Source organism: Malaclemys terrapin, chromosome 5, assembly GCF_027887155.1.
Source record: "Malaclemys terrapin pileata isolate rMalTer1 chromosome 5, rMalTer1.hap1, whole genome shotgun sequence".
NCBI classification, from domain to species: Eukaryota; Metazoa; Chordata; order Testudines; family Emydidae; genus Malaclemys; species Malaclemys terrapin.
In genome coordinates this window covers 138936202-138955559 of record NC_071509.1, presented here as the reverse complement: position 1 = coordinate 138955559, position 19358 = coordinate 138936202, and the positions used below count along the sequence as shown (strand labels likewise).

Genomic DNA, 19358 nt, shown 5'->3' with positions numbered 1-19358 from the left:
AATACTGTTAGGTTGTTCAACAAGTTGCTCTCTGTGATTGTCACTTTACAGTGTGTCCCAAGGATGAAAGTGGCACTGCCCAAGGAGCAGAGCAGACAACAAAGGATCATTTCTAGACACCCAACTCCTCACTGCTCCTTCTTGCTATGAGAGGAGTAAGCTACTTCACCTCTTTTCCATGGAGCAGGTTATTCCCACGTGTCCCATAAGCTGCAGTCCCTCCCAATTCCCCATCTCCCTTCAGCTTCTTCCTGCCCACTTGCTCACAGAGAGAAGTATAGGATAAGCAGCTCTCCCCATCCTTGGACAACTTGATGGGCCACGTGGAGTTCTGGTATTTGCAGTGACAGTGGGAGTTGAGTTTTCTGTGCCAGGCCTCAATGCTTTTAACTCCTGACTTCTGTTGCATTCACAGAGCGAGCCAATGATACATTATCTCTTTAGCAACACAGGCTGGACTGTTCCCAAAGTGCACACACCCAGCTCTTTGTTTCGGCAGAGTAGACAAGATGGAGGAAGTCATAGCTAACCGAACGCTTTGCTTGGAAGGGACAGTTGTTATCTCTAACACAACTTTTGGGCTGGACTGGTCTGATCTCTAACTCCTCTCTGCACTTTGTAGGTGAAATCAGGGTGGCTTTTGTGCTGTATAACAACCTGGGTCACTATCTCTCCACGGAGAACGCCAGCATGAAGTTGGGAACAGAGGCCATGTCAACCAATCACTCCGTCATAGTCAACTCCCCTGTCATTACAGCAGCAATAAACAAAGAGTTCAGCAATAAGGTTTATCTAGCTGATCCTGTGGTGTTTACAGTCAAACACATCAAGGTACGGGAGCGTGGGGGCATCAGGAAACCACACATTTAAAGAGATTTTAATTTTATTTCTAAAGCTAATGCAGCAAAAGTTCCCAAGTTTGGCCACCTGAAGCACTCAGTAGCCTTGGATTAAATTTTGAATTATGTGTTTGTTACTTTGTGCCTAATGTTTTATAGATAATGTCTCTTTTACATTGTACTAATCAGAGTCTCCATTGTGTAGAAGCCCCATCATTCAATTGCTAACTCATGTCACTCCATAATTAAAAGCTACCAATATATTAAAATGGTCCAAAATATTATTTTATCATGGTGGCAGGGGATATTAGAGGGAACAGGATTTCAGTGAAAGAGGACAGTTAGCCCTCCATTAGCCAAGTACTGTAATTGCAAAAGTTGATTGCTTAAAGAAATTAATTTCTCTGCTCTGCAATGCAAATGAAGCAATCTGGTTCTGAAGAGTTAAATTTAGTCTGTGGTTGAAATTAATCAAGAACAAAGAACTAAGTTGGCAGTAACAAAGAGAGCAGCAACAATCTAACTTTCTCTGGCATGTACAATACTTGACATATAAGCTGTTGCTGATTGTTTATATGAAATGAAAGGGTAAGAGTTACAAACTCTGGGGAAAGAGAGTGCATTTAGAAATCTCAGAAGCCATTAGAATTTTTATTGCATTTATTCATTTCTTTCTGCAGCAGTCAGAAGAAATTTTCAACCCTAACTGTTCATTCTGGAACTATTCAAAACACACAATGACAGGGTATTGGTCGAAACAGGGGTGTCGGCTCCTGACCACAAACAAGACGCACACCACATGTTCCTGTAATCACCTCACCAACTTTGCAGTCTTGATGGCACATGTGGAAGTCAAGGTAGGCACTGGAAATCTCGAAGCTGCGTGATTAATACAATATTGCTTTGTTGCTGGGAAGAGAGAAACATTCGGTGAGGTCGCTGTCTGAAGGCGATTCCAATCACCGAACCTGTCACTCTGCCCGGGTTGTTTGTATGTCACGCCGATTAACTTCAGCACAAGTATCCCAGGGCTGTGGCTGGCCCATAGTGTGACCAGCTGCCAAATGAGATGAAGAACAGGGAGCAGTGAACTTCAAAAGGCTGGCTATGGGTGCTGCATCCAAACCCATGATGACAGAGAGCTCGATGCTGCAGTCTTTGCTCATGTGGGGGTCTGACTGTGCCCTGGAGACCCAGCTCAGCAGTGTGGCTGGTGGGGAGTAGCAGGAGGGATCTGCCTTGCTGGGGCTTCCTGGATCCTAAAGATCCCTGTGATGCTGACAACGCTCTTTGGGGTGTGTGGCTTACTGCCCCCTATGCAGCCAGTCAGCACCTCGGGGTAGAACTATGCCTCTCTCCCTTGCCCGGTGCCAGCCTGGGTGCACCAGTAAGTCACTGCTTGGAATTCTGCCTGCCTCTGTTTCAGGCTGCGCAAGGAAGGGGAAGTTCCTTTCACCCTCCTTGCCACATGGCACACTCCTGTTAGGGCCAGGTGGTCCACGGTTAGCCCCATTGACTTCAGTGGAGTCACTTGCTTTGAGCCGTATGGCGTAACCCTTACTCACGCCAATAGGACTTTTACTCACGTGAATCGTCCCGTTGATGGTAGAACTACCTGTGTCACTAACTGCTCCTCAGTGTGCTCACGGCTTGTAAGGTGGAGACGTCCGCTTAGGTTTGATGCACGCACAGGCGAAAGGTTGAGTTGGTTCTTACATTATCTGAAAGGTTTGCCTATCTGTACTGGAGATGGGTACTCTGGAGAGAAGGACTAGGTGTGCTTTTTCTAACATTGTAGCTGAGCTGGTAAAACAAGTTATTAGCCCAGTTTAATTACTATTCTTTAAAAGGGAGTACCTCATTTTAGTCTCTCTCTATATGGATAAATGAATCAAGGTTCAAAGATCATTTTAGAGAAAAATCCAGTTTTGGTCTTTGTTTTGCTTCTTGTGACTAAACATTTGCTCGTATTTTTTTAAACACATACATTCTGCAAGCTATAGGCAGGACAATGATGCATTTAGTAGGCCTGTATTGAACAATACAGCTTCATTTTCAAGTCTGCTGCAGTGCATGTGCAGTAGCTACTTTTCACAACAGTAGTATTGAGCCACCAGCCCATAGTGATAATGTTACGATCGAATGGCACCGGTTCCTCTGATACTGAATACTGTCCAAGTGACTAATGGATCCGGTGTGTTGCCAATGTAATGTATGAATCATAATGACGGCATTGACATTGTATTGGGTCTTAAGGAGTTTGTCACATCAAACAATGACATTGGTGTTGTTTTTTTTTTCTCTTTTTTTCAATGGTGGTATCTTTTATATTAACTAATCATTGCAATGCTATTTTGTATTGAGCATATTAGGCCCTGTTTCTGCAATTAGGTATATAGGGAGTCCCATTGGCTTCAGTGGAGCTCCGCATGAATGCCGGGTTCTGTCTACACAGATCCAGTTGCAGGGCTAGGGCTCTGTTTTGCATACAGCATCTTCCATACAAACTCTACGAAGAGAGTCAGATAACTCAGAGCAGTTCAGAGCTGCTGCTGTAACTACGGAGATGTAACCGCAAATGCTGTTATGGTATCCAAGGAACTTCTGAATATTTTTCCAACATTGCTCCTTTGTCTGCTTTTGTTTTTATGATTTTTCTAAAGAGAATTTAAAAGCACTGCATTCAAATATGCATTAAGGCTCTCTTCTGAATGACAGAAGCGATGCAAAATTGAAACAAGGAACCGGCAGCTCTTTTAACAGTCATGTAGCACACTTGTTGCGACAGGGTGCAACTGGGCAGAGCTGGATAGGTTGAGGATAAAGGGGGAGAGAATGCTGCCAGTTACACGGATAAAGTTCCCATTGGCTTCCATGGGACTTGCTGCTATGCAATGAAGAGCAGAATTTGGCTTTACGTGACTTCAGTGACTGCCTGGGATTGGCCAGCTAAAGACAAATCGAAGGTCTGTTTTTAGCTTGAAGAAGCGAATATTCAATACAAATGTTTTACAAATGAACGCAGTTCTGCTGATCAAGCTTAGTTTTTTTGTAGACTGTCCGGAATTGTTTGGATTTACCAAAAGCGTGTGTGTTTGTCTGGCTGTCACCTGTCCGGAGATGAAAAATATGCAGTGTCACTGAGGAATGAGGTTGCGTCTGAGAAATGTGGGTAATTTGGATGGGGATCTGGACAGCAACTAACAGCTTGCAACAAAATCAGGAGGGTTGAGGGGGAAAAAGCATTTTAGACTTTTTCTGCCCCTTGACATGCTGTTGCTAAGTGCAGAGTCCAGCCCTATTCCTAATAAAGATTTCAATGGAGCTCTATAAGTTGGTTATTGTATGGTACATAGCCGACACCAAATAAGCCAGCTAACAAAGGGATTGGTTCTGAGGACTATGTTCAGCTTTTACTCAGTCTTCACTAGGGCAGCTCTCACTGAATAATGAGAAGGGTGAAATAAAAACAGAGTAAGGCCCTCAGGAGCTGATAAAGTATGCCAGGCATACAACGAAAATGAATCCTACTAGAGTTTAATTGAGGAAGAAGGATGCCTCAGTGATTAGGGCACTAGTATGGGACCATGAGACTGGAGTTCAGGTCCTTGCTCTGCACAGACGTCCCATGTGGCCACGGGCAAATCCCTTCCCCATTCTGTCTCTCTATTCCTCATCTGTAACATAGGGATCATTACTTCACAGGGGTGTTATGAGGGTAAATACATTAAAGATGCTAAGGGGCTCAAGTACCCCAATAATGGGCCCATATAAGTATAATGGAGCCTTAGATAATAATACCTCGCTCTTATGTAGAGCTTTTCTTCAATAGATCTCAAACTGTTTTACAAAGGAGGTCTGTAGCATTATCCACATGTTGCAGACAGGGAAACTGAGGCACAGAGAGTGCAAGTGATTTGCGCAAAATCACCCAGCAAGCCAGTGGCCAAGTTGGGAATAGAATCCAGATCTCCTGAGTTCCAGTCTGGTGCCCTATCCACTAGGCAACACTCCTTAGACTGATTCACATCATGTTAGTCTCTCTCATATGTTAACTAGTCTGTTTTCATGGCTGTAGTGTCATGTTCATTTTTTATTTGGCTATTGCCAAAACACCGCTGCTGCCATGGTAAAGTCAGCTCTGTTTTGTTGACTGTAACCTAGAAGGGCCGCTTGCTGGCATCTCTCTGGTTCATAGCTCATTATAGTCTACGTTTAGCCTGCAGTGTGGAGGGGAATTGGTCTGATGGCTTCACGTGAGTCCAGAGAAGTAAGCCCAGTATGTTAAATAGGATGCAGGATAAAATACAAGGGAGCGTTTGGTGCAGAATAATTTTGTGGGCAATGAATACCTTTTCAGAGCATGGTCCTTCAGGAGAGATGTTAAAGTAAAGGAGACAGCATTTGCTGTTGTGTCTGTCCAAGAAGCATGGACTTAGGGGTTCCAAGTGCCAGTCAGGTAACAAAGGTCTCTGTTTTCAGCATAGCACTTGGGCTGTTGTTAACAGGTGTTCTCCTCCACCTGCACATCATGTGAATCAGAAGGGAAACCAGATTCCATCTGGCTACCCTGTGCCTTTAAGGCACAGCCTCTAATAAGGGAGTGGTCCGGAGAAGCATTGCCTCGGGGCAGCAGAATGTTCACGGAGAGCGCGCACACTGCTGCGAGTACCCTTGTATGCTGCTTACTCCCCATACCGTGGCCCAGGACATTGGGGAGAGATGTGGCTCCCCTTCCCCACTACATGCGCTTGGGGTAATAGGATGAGTGAGGTCCCAGATCTCCTGGAAGCACAGAGATTCAGCCTGATCCTTATGGAGGAACACTAGGGTTGGCAGGTGTTATGTTCATGGCACACACAGAGAAAAGTCAGATTAAAACCAAAATGCACTTGCTGGAAGGTAACACTGCTTCATTTCTTAGAATTTAGAATGTTAACCCACAAGAACCTCAAACCAGAGAGAGACAATGCAGGCTGCTCTCTAAAAAACAAAAGAGACAACTTACTCTACCTTACTCTAGGCTGGCCTTAGACAAACTGACTCCTCTGATTCCACACGTCCCTGGAGAGCCTCCTACCCTGCAAGCAGGACCAGGAAACTCCTTAGGATTTGAATTAGCAGCTTATAATTTTTACAGTTTTCAATATACCATCAACATCTCCTTATATCCTCACCTGGCTACCTGAAATATCCTACCTAATGACAGAGAATACAGCGTATCACGGGGAACAGACACCTGAGCCCCTCTTCTTAATTTAAAGTCGACAGCACTACAATTTGACAACTGTCACTTCCGGCCATGAATTAGCTCCCTCCCCAGTAAGATGGTAATGCTGTGTGTTCCTCTAAGGGAGAATTCTGCGGACATTCCATGAGTTATGGGCTGTGGTTTAATTATTAGCATATGGGGGGTGGGGGAGAGAGGTAGGGACTCTGATGCATTCAGCGAATGATTGATAGCCTTCTGCTTCTCTACTCAGTAATAGCTATATGTCTGTGTCTTAAGAAAAAACAAATATCAATGGCTGACCATTAGAGCTGTGATTTATCTGTGTGTCTTAAGACTGGGAGTTGATGGGATCAATTCCAGGCTTAACAGGACTCTACTCAATTAAGAAGAAAGATTTTTTTTAAAGATGCTATCTGCCTATTAAAGTTAGTTGAGCCTGGAGCTGGCTTTATTCATCAAATTCAATGGGCTCCCTGCCAAGTTTACATGACTTTCCAAGATCCTGGGACTCTGGAAACAGTAGAGTCTCCCCAGATGCCCCCTCAATTTAAAAGGCACTGAGTTGGGTGCCCTTTCTCCCATACATAATACTAAGGAATAACTAGGTGCTAGGCCATCTCCTCCAGGCCTCTGGAACATAATACATGGAGTAAGGATAATCACACAAGCTGACTTCATTCCCAGCAGGATATCTTTTGACAGGCATGGCAGGCAGTCCCCCACGGCAATTGCACTTACAAGTCATGGTGTGAATGGAAATTCACAGGCTATTCCAGAAATGCATGCTGTAATTCAAAGAAAACCCATGTCACATAAGAGTTGAAAATATTGTGGTGTCTCTGCAAAGAAGTACAAAATGATGTACTAGTTATGAATGATCATTTATATGGTAGTATCACTGAGAGATCAGGGCCCCTTTGTGCTAGGTGCTGTACAAAGATAATAAATGACAGGCCAGGTCTCAAAGAGCATACAGTCTAAAGAGACAAGACAGGGCCATGTTGGGAGGGGAGACAGAGACACTCTGCACATTAGTGGCCGAACAGGAATAGAGTCTCTTGTGTTCCAATCTAGTATCCTATCTGTGGATTACATTGCCTGCTGTTACTCAGAGCTCTTCCACTGATTCATAATATCTTTGTCAGGTATAAAAATGATGTTTGCCATCCCTGGTTATCTAACTATTGTACTCTCCATCTACATAATGCAGCATGCAGTCTACCTTATGGAACCGCAATATTTCCTGTCTTTCAGAGCATGTACCATTGAAAATTAAAATTTTCATTTCTCGTTTAGATGCCTTCAGATTTCCAAATAAATCAAACACCTTTCTGTCAGATTACAAATAACTTTGGATGGTTTTATACAAAAATTATTGCAAGCAAATGCATGAATCTGTAAGGTGTTATTATGACCCTTAAATGCAATAAGACTACAGTAGTTCTTACGCCCTGGAAAAAAGCACATGGTTAAAGGACATAAGCCATTCTATCTGTGTAACAGCTACAGAATTATCTTTCAAAATTTACAAGCTGATTTTCATAAAAGCAAGTACTTTGCATCATAATGACCATAGCAGATGCATCTTAAATGTACCATGGGAAAAATACGCAACCCAAAAAACTAGTTAAATGCTAGTGGGAAAATCCATTAAAAAAGACCCAACTGTGTGAGTAAGAGTAGCTTAAGGTAGACAAATATTGCTCAGCAATGTGTACTGTGCTCTACAAATCGCTATTCCAACAAGATGCTTTAAGTGCAGCAATTAATCTGAAGCTTTAAAATGTTATACTGTGCTACACATAAATTACATCATCATCAATTATTTTGGAAGTCAAGGAACGTGGAGAGTTGAGGAGAGAAATGAACAAACATTTATAAAGTCTAAATGGAACGTATGGGTCTATTGCCTAAAACCAATCTCTGAATTTTGGATCTAAAGAACAGGCTAAACTCATCCCTCAGTCAGACATACATTAACATTAGTGGGGTTGATGGGCAGTATCAAAAAGCAGAATTATGCCAGGGTCTAGAACATGTTAAAATATCAGAGCTAAATTCTGAAGCTGCTGTATTGTACATTGAGTCGGGCAAAGGGATTTTGCACCTGCGAAACGGTTAAGTCTCTGCAGAAGAGTTTTATTATGCTGACTTATTCAAAAATGTGTTAAACAAGGAGTGTTTCAATTAAGCAGAAAAGTTATTAAATCAGCTTGTCTTCACTGGGTTTTTTAAATGAAAAATAAAAGACTATTTGAGTGTGTGTCAAGAACAGGAACCAGGGAACTTAATGGAATCAGCAAATTAAGAGATGTAAGAGACATATTCAGTAATCCATTACATCCCTTTGCCAGTGAAGAATTGTCACTTACAGAATATTGTGGGGTGATTTGTCTAGCTTCCCTTGGGAAAATTACTCAACCCTTATTGTTAAGAAAATACAGCTTACTCTCCTGACTAAATTTTCATGGAAGCACAGAAATTGTGTCTGGAAAAACTGAAATTGTCATGTAATCTATCTCTACAGTGTCAAGACATAATTGTATACAATAGCATATCCTGAGCATTAAATCACTCCAGATATAGTCCTTATAACAGTTCTCATGGGTACCCGATGTTCAGTCTGAAAGATCATATGGTTTCCAGATATTCAGCCAAAATTTTTCTTTGTTACTATTATTCTTATTTCTATCTGACTGAATTGCTCTAAAGATCTTCTCTTTCTGCCTCTTGGGTGTTTGCACCATTTAGACTGCATATCCCCACACATAGTCACCTTTTGGGTGTCCAACTGGGGACACTTTGGGCCTGTTTTCAGAGGCTCTGAATCTGAGTCATTCCCATGCTGCCAGATAATGCCTGGAGTATGAACAAGGCTCCACCATCCCTGTCTATCCTGGGTCACTATTTGCATGCCCTCTACATTGTTAAGAATCATAAGCTATTGCGTGCTTTTTAAAAAAGATCGGCTCTAGGAATTGTTTGGGGAAAGTTCTCTGGTCTGTGTTCTACAGGACAGCATCCAGGAGTGATGCCAGCTTTTCTGCCGCTCTAGGTGGCGGAATGTCCTGCCCCGAAATACCACCCCCCACAGAGGCAGTGGAAGGTCCCGCCGCCGAAATACTGCCGCGGTCGCCACCCCCCAAACTGTAGTGCCCTAGGCGACCGCCTAGGTCACCTAATGGGCTGCGGCGGCCCTGAGGGTATCAAAGATGATTACAGAGGCTACCCTTCGGGCCTTGCAATCTATGAATACGTTTTCCTTCTCTGAGTATTGTTCAATGGAGGGATTAGTTCAGTTGGCCCCCTTGTATGTCCCTTCAGCCCCCAATAGTACAACTGCCATGGCAGATGCTCTGGCTTCATTCTTCACACAGCTCTCAGATATTTCCATCTTCTTCTCTGGATAACTTCAGATATAAGGGGGTGTTGAACTCTGACAAGTATCGGCACTTGTTATATATTCATTCAATATAATACCTAGTATTGTCCTGGAGTGGTTGCTGTCACAAGCATTTAGATATCATCTGTACCTTTGGTGGATTTCCAGCTTTCACATCCATATGCTAAGATGGAAATAATATTTGAGTTAAAGAGTCGTAGTTTGATCTGCAAATTGGAGATTTCTGGTGACCAATTACTGTGTAAGCTGATGAATGCAGCTGCCACCTTGCCAGTTTGTGCCATTATTTCCTCCTGGATGACCCCATTGGCTTGTGCATTACTGAGTTGGGCACTGCCAGGCTTCTCATTAGATTTGTTTTTTCATGACTGATTATTAATCCCATCTGTTTTGCAGTACTGGACAGTCTTTCCATCTTTGCTTGAACTTTGGTTGAGCTCACACTTAGAAAAGCTATGTCATAAGGCTAACGGCATTTTGGGCTGTATAAGTAGGGGCATTACCAGCAGATCGAGGAACGTGATCGTTCCCCTTTATTCGACATTGGTGAGGCCTCATCTGGAATACTGTGTCCAGTTTTGGGCCCCACACTACAAGAAGGATGTGGAAATATTGGAAAGAGTCCAGCGGAGGGCAACAAAAATGATTAGGGGGCTGGAGCACATGACTTATGAGGAGAGGCTGAGGGAACTGGGATTGTTTAGTCTACAGAAGAGAAGAGTGAGGGGGGATTTGATAGCTGCTTTCAACTACCTGAAAGGGGGTTCCAAAGAGGATGGAGCTCGGCTGTTCTCAGTGGTGGCAGATGACAGAACAAGGAGCAATGGTCTCAAGTTGCAGTGGGGGAGGTCCAGGCTGGATATTAGGAAACACTATTTCACTAGGAGGGTGGTGAAGCAATGGAATGCATTACCTAGGGAGGTGGTGGAGTCTCCTTCCTTGGAGGTTTTTAAGGCCCGGCTTGACAAAGCCCTGGCTGGGATGATTTAGTTGGGAATTGGTCCTGCTCTGAGCAGGGGGTTGCACTAGATGACCTCTTGAGGTCCCTTCCAACCCTGATATTCTATGATTCTATGATCAGCAAAATCTAGATTTTACAGTGTATTGCTGTGAGCTATGCAATGGCTATGTTGTATCCTTCTACACTTTGCCATTGACTTCATTATGAGACAATGCCAAACAGTGGAGGTAAAGAGAACACATCATCATTGGAGACCAGTGTCTGTGTTGAATCATTCACTCAGGCCTGCATTTACTTTCACATGCTGCATCTTGATAGAAAGCCTTGATGCTGTTAACTACACCTCTACCCCAATATAACACGACCCGATAGAACACGAATTCGGATATAACACGGTAAAGCAGCGGCTCCGGGGGGGGGGGGGGGGGAGGGAGGCTACGCACTACGGCGGATCAAAGCAAGTTCGATATAACGCGGTTTCACCTACAACGCGGTACGATTTTTTGGCTCCTGAGGACAACGTTATATCGGGGTAGAGGTGTATTTTAGTTGGCATGTCACAATGCTTCAAGATGTTCCACAGTGAATTGCAATGATGCCAAGCTCCCACAATTCCAACTGGAGTAATAGCAGATCTGCAATGGGCTCGTTCTTATGTTGGGCACCCAAAAATAGAGACAGCATCCTAAAATCAGTAGCCATTTTAGAAGATGTTGACCACGGTGTTTAACTCTTTTAATCTTTCCTTATAAATCAATCTCTCTGGCATTGCATGTGTTGCCTTTCTCTGGACTCCTTGTTTGCACTCTTTTGAATACCAGAGTGTCCCAAAGGGCCAGAGGCAGTGTTCTAGCTGCACTCTTGCCTGTGCTCTAGAAACAGTTGTTGTGGCTTATTTATAATTGTAGGATTATTATTATTTATTCCAACTGCAGCTGCACAAACGCAAGCAAGGCCTCTAGTGTATCCCCAACCTGTGAAGTGGTACTGTCCAATATTGCAATGACTTTCTGTGCTATTATATCACATTGCAAGCTCATATCTAATTACTTACTATGCACTCTCTCTCCCCTATGTCCTTTTCAGCATAGCTATTTTGCATGTATATCCCTCTCACCTGCATCTCTGTTTCTGTGTAGTTTCTCCAGATGTTTTAGCTTGTATTTTTTCCAGGGAGAACTCTGTTATTTCCTTTCCATATTTCTAACCTCCCTGTCCCTTTGTATTATTTATGTGCTTTTCAATTCTGGAAACATTAGTCTCGGAGTCCTCACGCATGGATAGGCTCGGCAGAATTCAGCTTTTCTTTTTTATAATGACGATGGATAATATCAATGTTTATTTTACACTTTTTTTATTTTTTATCTATTTACATTTTCCCACTTGCACAACACTATTGTTTTTAAGCATTTTTTTTCTATTTGTATCCATATAAATGTTCACAGTTTGGGGAAATGATGGGGGGAGGGGGGGATGGTCAGACAATAATTCTTTAATGACAGAAGACTCTGTGATTTAAAAAGTTAAAGCTTTATAGCCATCAAACCACAAATTGTCAAATCTCATGTCCGCATTTACAAAATAAATATCCATAACTCAAACTCTAATAATTTCTCAAGCAGCACTTTTCATACTGTGGATTTTGATGATTATTGATGGAAATATTTCTTCTTCAGTTTGGGTGTACAGTGAAATCAACGTTTACCGACGTTTACTAATAAAAATCGAATCCTCCCAAGTCTAAGCATGGTTGGAGATGTTAAATTAAATGGGCGGTGACAGCATTTTGTTCGCAGCTGCTTCCTCTACCCCAAACCTGATAGATTGTTTTGCTCATTGCCCCTTTTTACAGCCAGTTCTCTGTGGAGAAAGCCACAGGAAGGGACCAGAGGGGCCGGAATGCTTCGCACTCCTGGGTTCGGTGACGTCTTCCTTCTTCCATGGAATTTATATAGCACTAAGCTTCCCCCTATTGATACCTTCACAATCAACATCTTCCTCATGGGGAGAATGAGGTTCAGGGTGACTTCCTCTCTGATTAGATTCTGTACTCTCTGGAACATGCAGTTCTGCTGTGTGTAATTGAGGAATCTCTTTGATCCGTGTGCCGAAGATCGGTTTCATCCAGTTCCTTCCACTAAATAAAGACACTAAATTAGGGAGATGGTTGTCCCTAGGAAGAATGGTGGCAGAATTTCTCAGTCATGACATATTTTGACCTCTCAGAGTGGCAATAGGATGTCCTTTATAGATACCATTTTAATAAGAGTTGGATTCATAGTTTCCAAGGCCAGAAGGGACCATAGTGAATATCTAGCCTGACCTGTGTAACACAGGCCAGAGAACTTGCCCAAAAGATGAGTGTTTTGAAGAAAATCATAGGGCAGGATTGTCCCTCGGCCCTCAGATAGGTATACAGAGTGGGCAAGCTGAGACAGTGCCCGGTGTCCTGCCATCTTGCATAGCTGCCCAAAGGCTGGGCCCAATAGCAGGCCGCAATGTGACCTGAGCACTAGGGCTGTGTGGGGCTAGATCAGCTGCTGTAGCTCGTCTTTCCAAATAAAACAGAGACGGTACTTGGCCAAAAGCTGTTTGTCGTCGCTCCACTGATGAAACGAAGCCAGAATGAAGGCGCAAGAAAGATGCAATCGCTGGGCCTGAATTACCTCTCGCTCACACCTGTGTAGCACTCATTTTGCAGTAGTGAAGTGACACCTGTGTAAGTGAGACCAGAATGGGACCCCATAGTGTTCACCACACACTGTAGCCATGGTAACCTGCAGTTCAGCTTTTCACTTAGTAACATAGAGGAAGGTGATAACTTTATGTCCTCTTTACAGTTTAGTGTTTTGGCTGTTTATAATAAGGGACAGGACTGGCTGATTTCAGGGCAACTCCATGCCAGCAAATCCCCTCCACATCTCTTGTTACTGCTCTGAGATTGACTCCACTAACGTAGAGCGCCAAAGAGCACTTTTCATCCCGGTATCCTCACTAGCTGCCCGGTCCGGCGAGGTGCTGACTGCCTTCAGCTTCCGTTGACTTCAGCGAGAAGTGAGGATGCCCAGGATTTCACTGGATTGGGCTCTCTCTCATGAACTGTGAACTCGACCTCCTAAGCTCCCATCCCAACAGCCAAACCAGGTGGTACAGATCGCATCAGCCCTCTCACCAGGAGCAGTTAGGGCCCTGGTTCAGCAAGGCACTAGATCATGTGCCTAACTTTAAGCTCATGAGTAGACCTACTGAAGACGACCTTGCTGACCTAGGACACTGGAAAATATCTCTGGTATTTTGTGACCCCTGCAGTGCTCAAGATTACCGAGAGCTTTGGGACCTTGAAATTAGTGATGCCAATGGGTTAGTAATTGTGCATCTCGACACATAGCAACCGAACTGCTTTGGTACTTACACCCTTGTCTTTCAAGATGGCTGCTTGCCATCATGCCAGTAACTCTGGGGTGACAAGTCCTTGCATCTTTTGGCAGGTTTTTAAAAATGACTGGGGAAAAGCCAGATGTGTCTTGGAGAAGGTTGTGTGTCAGCTATATCTGGAGGGATCATGGGGAGACTACATTTTAGGGGCTAGAACTTGCTGAGTGACCTTCTATAAAGAGGAGGGAAGATTTAAGTGTGTGTCCTAAGGAGACACCAAACCAGCTAGGAAGAAATGTCTCAGGGAAGTAGAGGCTGGATGAACCGGGTACCCTGAGGTACATCTCCCATTGTGTACGAGTGATTTGGAGCCTGAAGCTAATTTCAAACTGCTGTCAATCAGTCCATATCCCATGGCAGTCAGTGGCATTACACCACCGCTTCAGATCAAAAGCAGGCCCTTTCTATCCGTGGTTAGGGCTCAGTTGTTCCCCTTGGGCATAGTCCATCTGAGTTGGTCACACAGTGCCATGCTTTTCATGGCCACTGTCGGTAGACAGGATACTGGGCTAGATGGACCTTTGGTCTGACCCGGTACGGACGTTCTTATGTTCTTATGCTGCCCTCAGGAGGCATGGAGGGGCTGTGCACCTGCCCCCCACTACTGCACCCCTTGTGGAGAGCAACTCACTCCCTGCCCTCTGCCATAGTCTGCTTCCCACCCTGCTTCCCACCCTGTCCCAGATGCCATGTGTACCTGGGGGAGCAGGTACAGAATAACCTGTGTGCTCCCTCTGAGTGCAGGGCTGGGGTCCCGACCAGTTCTTACCTGGGTCATGCAAGGGGGAGGGACAGGGACAGGGACAGGCTCCTTAATCCCTCCCCCAGCTACATGCCGGAATAGCCACGTTTGGGGGAGTTGATCCTTAGTGTTCAGCATAAACTTGCAGTTTTGTACATTCAACAAGCGTTTCCCCGCGTTCCTTATACCAGTGTGGTTTGGGTCAGTAGATCTCGTCCCTGGCTTTCCCAGCAGTTCGGATTCAATTATTAGTGTGTCCTAGACTCAGAGACTTTAAGGCCAGAAGGGGCCACCGTGATCATCTAATCTGACCTCTTGTACATCGCAGGCCACAGAACCTCACCCACCCACTCGTGTGATAGGCCCCTGCCTCTGGCTGAGTTAGTGAAGTCCTCAAATCTTGATTTAAAGACTGTCTATAAAGCCCCCGGGATCTCACTCTACCTGTGTAACATACCGTAGTGAGTAAATGCAACGTGGACATAAGGACGACGGGCTCTCGATAACACACTGTGGTTGATATTAGTTTTAAAAGGAGTAACGGGATTCCAGTCCATTCTGGGCAGCTACAGATCTCAGGAGCAGTGTAAAGTATCCACCACTGCCAGCTTAAATCTGGCCCACTTGGACCGATGCCCAATCCATGCTGCTGCCTTCCAAGTCAGCTCCCGCTGGTCACACAACAGCCATATTCCAGCCAGCCAATGACACTTTCTGTAATTACCATTTGTCATTCCTCCACCCACAAGCATGTTACTGTCTCCCTTCCTAAAGGCAAAGATTAGCTGAACAAAAGCACCCCCCGCAGCCAGCAGCTCTGTTTCAGCACCGTTTACCTCTACTGAGCTTTTTAAGAGGGAAAGAGAAAGGACCCTTCATTTAAGGGACAAGCCATTCTGTCATAAACTGACATTCACTAGAGTTGGTTTTTATTAACTCTGCTCTGGAGCACAGGCAGTGCGCTGCTGGAATCGTCATTCATCTCTAACACATTTCACAGCCTGAGCAATTTCTGGGCTGCCTACTCACCCTGCTGTGGACTCGGCAGCCAGGTCTGTGACACACACACACAACGGTTTTCAAAGCCGCGATCTGTTTCAACCAGTCTGCTTCCCACCCACGCAACTTGGAGCCCAATCCAAAAGCTGTGGGAGTCCAGGGGAGTCTTTGCGTGGACGAGGATCAGGCCCCGAACTCCAACCCTAGATATAAAACTTGTCACAAATACAAACGTTGTTGGATTGATCGGTTTGTTCTTTGAATTTCATCAAGCACTTTGTTTCTGTAAAATAAACCTTTCTAGAGGTTTGGAACCCAGAAAAGAACAGCTCCAAGCTTGAGCAGTATGGTGACAGAGCACGGAGAGCCAGCCACTGACCCGGCATGCTGCTCACTGAGGGTATTCTACACTGCAGTGTAAACCCAGGGGTTGAACTCAGGCTTCCACCAACACATAAATTGTGCTAACCCAGGGCTCGTACCCAGGGTCCCAGGCCACACAGGGATGGAGGGTCCAAGCCCAAGTCAAGCTGGGACCCAGGGTTCAAGTCCTGTTGCTTTGCAGTGTAGATGCAGCCCCGCTGGACTCATGCCCTAGATGTCTGCCGAAAGTATCCCATGGGCCAACTTTCTTTGTCCTCTGGATGGTCGATTTTCCCACATTGCCCCACAAGCACAGGGCTAGCGCAGCCCCATTTTGGGAGGGTGCTAGGAAGTCTGGTTAGACTCAGGCCTGCAAAATGCAGTGTAGATGCTGGAGTCCCAGTTTGGGATCCAGGGTGCAACAATTCCTAACCTGGGGTTACAGATGAGTGTAGATGCTCAAGCCCTAGGTTGACAAACTCGACACGAGTTCTACCAACCCTGGTCTTACGCTGCAGCATAGTCATAGTTAGGCACTAAGTAGCTCCCCCACAGAATCCCAGAGAAGGTCGTTCAGAAGCTCAGGAAGGATGTGCAAAGGGAAGGAGCGAGGACTAGTGGAGCTCAGGGGAAGCCAGGTCTCTGGCTGGTGAGATCGCTTCCTCTTCTTCTCCTTCTCCCTGAAGGAAGTGCTGAGGACTGAAGGACATTGCAGGTGGAAATGCCACACGGGGTTTGTGGGGCAGTGTGGCGGAGATCACATCAGTACAAACTCACAGAGGTGTTGACAATCAAGGGACATCCAAGACTGTTTTGGAGGGGCCCAAGGGTGGCTGCCCTGTTACAGGCACTATTTGTGATATTTTATGCAAAGTAGTTAATGAGTTAATTTACATTTTTTTAAAATAAGTTATATATAACCATAAACTTCAGCGTAATAAATGTGGAGGTTTAGTGCTCTTGAAAGGCCAGTTTAACAGCCCTGGTCAATGAAGTCCTCATTTAAAAGCTGGACAAGCTTCCCACATATGCTGCCTCACAATCAGGCGTGAGCTTTGCTCTGGAGGCTTTGGGCACTTCGTCTCTAGGGGTAACAGTCTCCATGGCCCATGCAGTCTTTGGCCTCTATGCTGAGTCTGAGGGCTTGTCTACATTACCCACTGGATTGACGGCCAGCGATCGATCCAGCAGGGGTCAATTTATCGCGTCTATTCTATACGCGATAAATCAACCGCCGAGCACTCTCCCGTCGACTCTGGTGCTCCACCAGGGCGAGTGGTGGAGTCGATGGGAGAGCGTCAGCCGTCGACTTACCGCAGTGAAGACACCGTGGTGAGTAGGTCTAAGTACGTCGACTTCAGCTACGTTATTCACGTAGCTGAAGTTGCGTAACTTAGATCGATTCCCCCCGTTCCCCCCCAGTGAAGACCAGGCATGACAGTCATTGCAAAGTGTGATGCTGAGTTTGTGCTGTGGGAGCTGGGACTGACACCCACAAACTCATCCCACATAGGGGCCATCAGGCCTCTGTTGGACAGGAGCTTGTAGTGGCCCACAGGTGAAAGGCTCTGTAACAATGCACTGAGGCCCCCAGGCCCCCAGGAAGTGCCCGTGTCACACCTTTGAGAATGAGACTTGCTGCCTGGAAAGATGCATTTATCAAATCAAGTTCTGATCTTTTCTGGAGGCTGCACAGACAGAACCTTCCACTCCCTGGCACGAGGGCAAAATCTCCCACCTCTGTCTTCTACCATCAGCTGCCCCACCCAGTTCTTACAGGGACAGTTCCCATTAACCAAAATGACAGCAATAAAAACACAACAGTAATACAAATATTAACACAACTTCCCAGCTCGCTTCTACATTCCATGTTTGGCAATATAAATTCATTCCAACAGTTACGATTATCCCAGGGTTCTCTTCCTAACTTAAGAGGGTGTCATATTTATGGTGCTATACAGTGACTGCTGTCAGTAGGAGTGGTGAGACTAGATCCCTTGATCTCCTGGCTCCCCACCCAGGGCATGCACCCCTAGGTGTTTGCTGACTGGGATGGTGGCTCTGCCCTCTCTCCTACAGCAGGTCTGACTGTGCTAGAACTTGGGTACTGGAAGGTGAGAGTGACGATCCATAGAAAGCAAAGTAGGCCAGTTTGGTCTCGGGGTGCGGTGATGCCCAGCCTCCTTTGGTTTGCACTGAGCGGGGGGAGGGCAGGCAGGCAGGTACAAGGGGCCATGCCTCTGTTCAAGGGCTGTGCACTGGAGATCACCAGCACGGCTCCTTACTAATCCTCCCATAGGTGTTAGCTGCCTGAGAGAAGAATTATCTTTTTCATCTGCCCCAAACTACCCAACCCTTTCTCAGCTCAGTCCCTGTGTGGTCCAGAACCAGTGAAGGATAAGAGATCTCTTCCCCCCGCCCCCTATACCAGCATTATAAGTGGCCCTGGTTACAGAATCCCTCTGACCTCTCCTCTTCTCCTCTCCTGCATGGTCCTGGGGGGCTGTCGGACCGTTTTTCACCACCTGGGGAGTGTGCCTGAGGATCTGACTGGACAGCCTTTCATGCCCACTTTGCACGCGGAGGTGTAAATAACTCTGTAGGCAGCTGAGCAGTGGAGAAGCGAGACCTGGGGTTTTATTTATTCCACACATGCTTGGTGTGTGCATGGAGCCAAGCGGGTAAAAGGAACAGGCTGCGTCCTCGCTTATTCCACGTGAAGCCGGGGCGCTCTGCTATCAGACGAAGAAAAACTCTGGAAAGCTCCCCATGTACAAGACTGACTTTTTGTCTGGAGTGTTACTGCGTTTGTGCTGTTAGCCTTGGGCAATCGATCCACACTTTCCGAAGTTCACCTGATTGTCTCTCCCCTTTATCTGCCTGTGCCAGCCGTGTAGTTCCCGTGTCTGTGTCTCGCAGCTCTCTGAAGCTCTGCCTAGCGCTGCCTTCTAATCAGGCGAGCTGGCCTGCTTTGCAGCGGGGCTGTTAGGGGAGATGTTATCCACCGCTTCCCAGCCGCTTCTTGCAAAGCAGAGCAAAGGCAAGGATCAGGATTTGTATTCACATTTTTGCACCAAGTTAAGAGGAAAGTAACGAGTGTGGAATTACACAGAGATAAAACAATGCACCTCTGTCAGGAAAAGAATATGCCCTTTCTGCCTTGTGTGTGCAGTGGGGATAGAATAGACATAGAATATCAGGGTTGGAAGGGACCTCAGGAGGTCATCTAGTCCAACCCTCTGCTCAAAGCAGGGCCAATCTCCAGACAGATTTTTGCCCCAGATCCCTAAGTGGCCCCCTCAAGGATTGAACTCACAACCCATTTTGTTGCTGTTGCAATAGACATATGTTAAATCTGTGCCCTTGTGGCACCTCTGCAATCA

At 45.6% G+C, this 19358-nt stretch overlaps 1 protein-coding gene across 28 annotated transcripts in view; it reads left to right on the top strand.

Moving 5' to 3' along the window:
- The window catches only part of ADGRL3 (adhesion G protein-coupled receptor L3), an 802265-nt gene that overhangs the window by 650726 nt on the left and 132181 nt on the right, over nucleotides 1-19358 (top strand). For 26 of the 28 annotated variants that reach the window (XM_054030154.1, XM_054030153.1, XM_054030156.1 and 23 more), the window contains 2 exons: nucleotides 623-831; nucleotides 1520-1696. In XM_054030154.1, the coding sequence (XP_053886129.1) occupies nucleotides 623-831; nucleotides 1520-1696 (386 nt within the window). The remainder of the gene's footprint in view (nucleotides 1-622; nucleotides 832-1519; nucleotides 1697-19358) is intronic. The other 2 variants (XM_054030129.1, XM_054030147.1) reach the window with 1 other exon arrangement.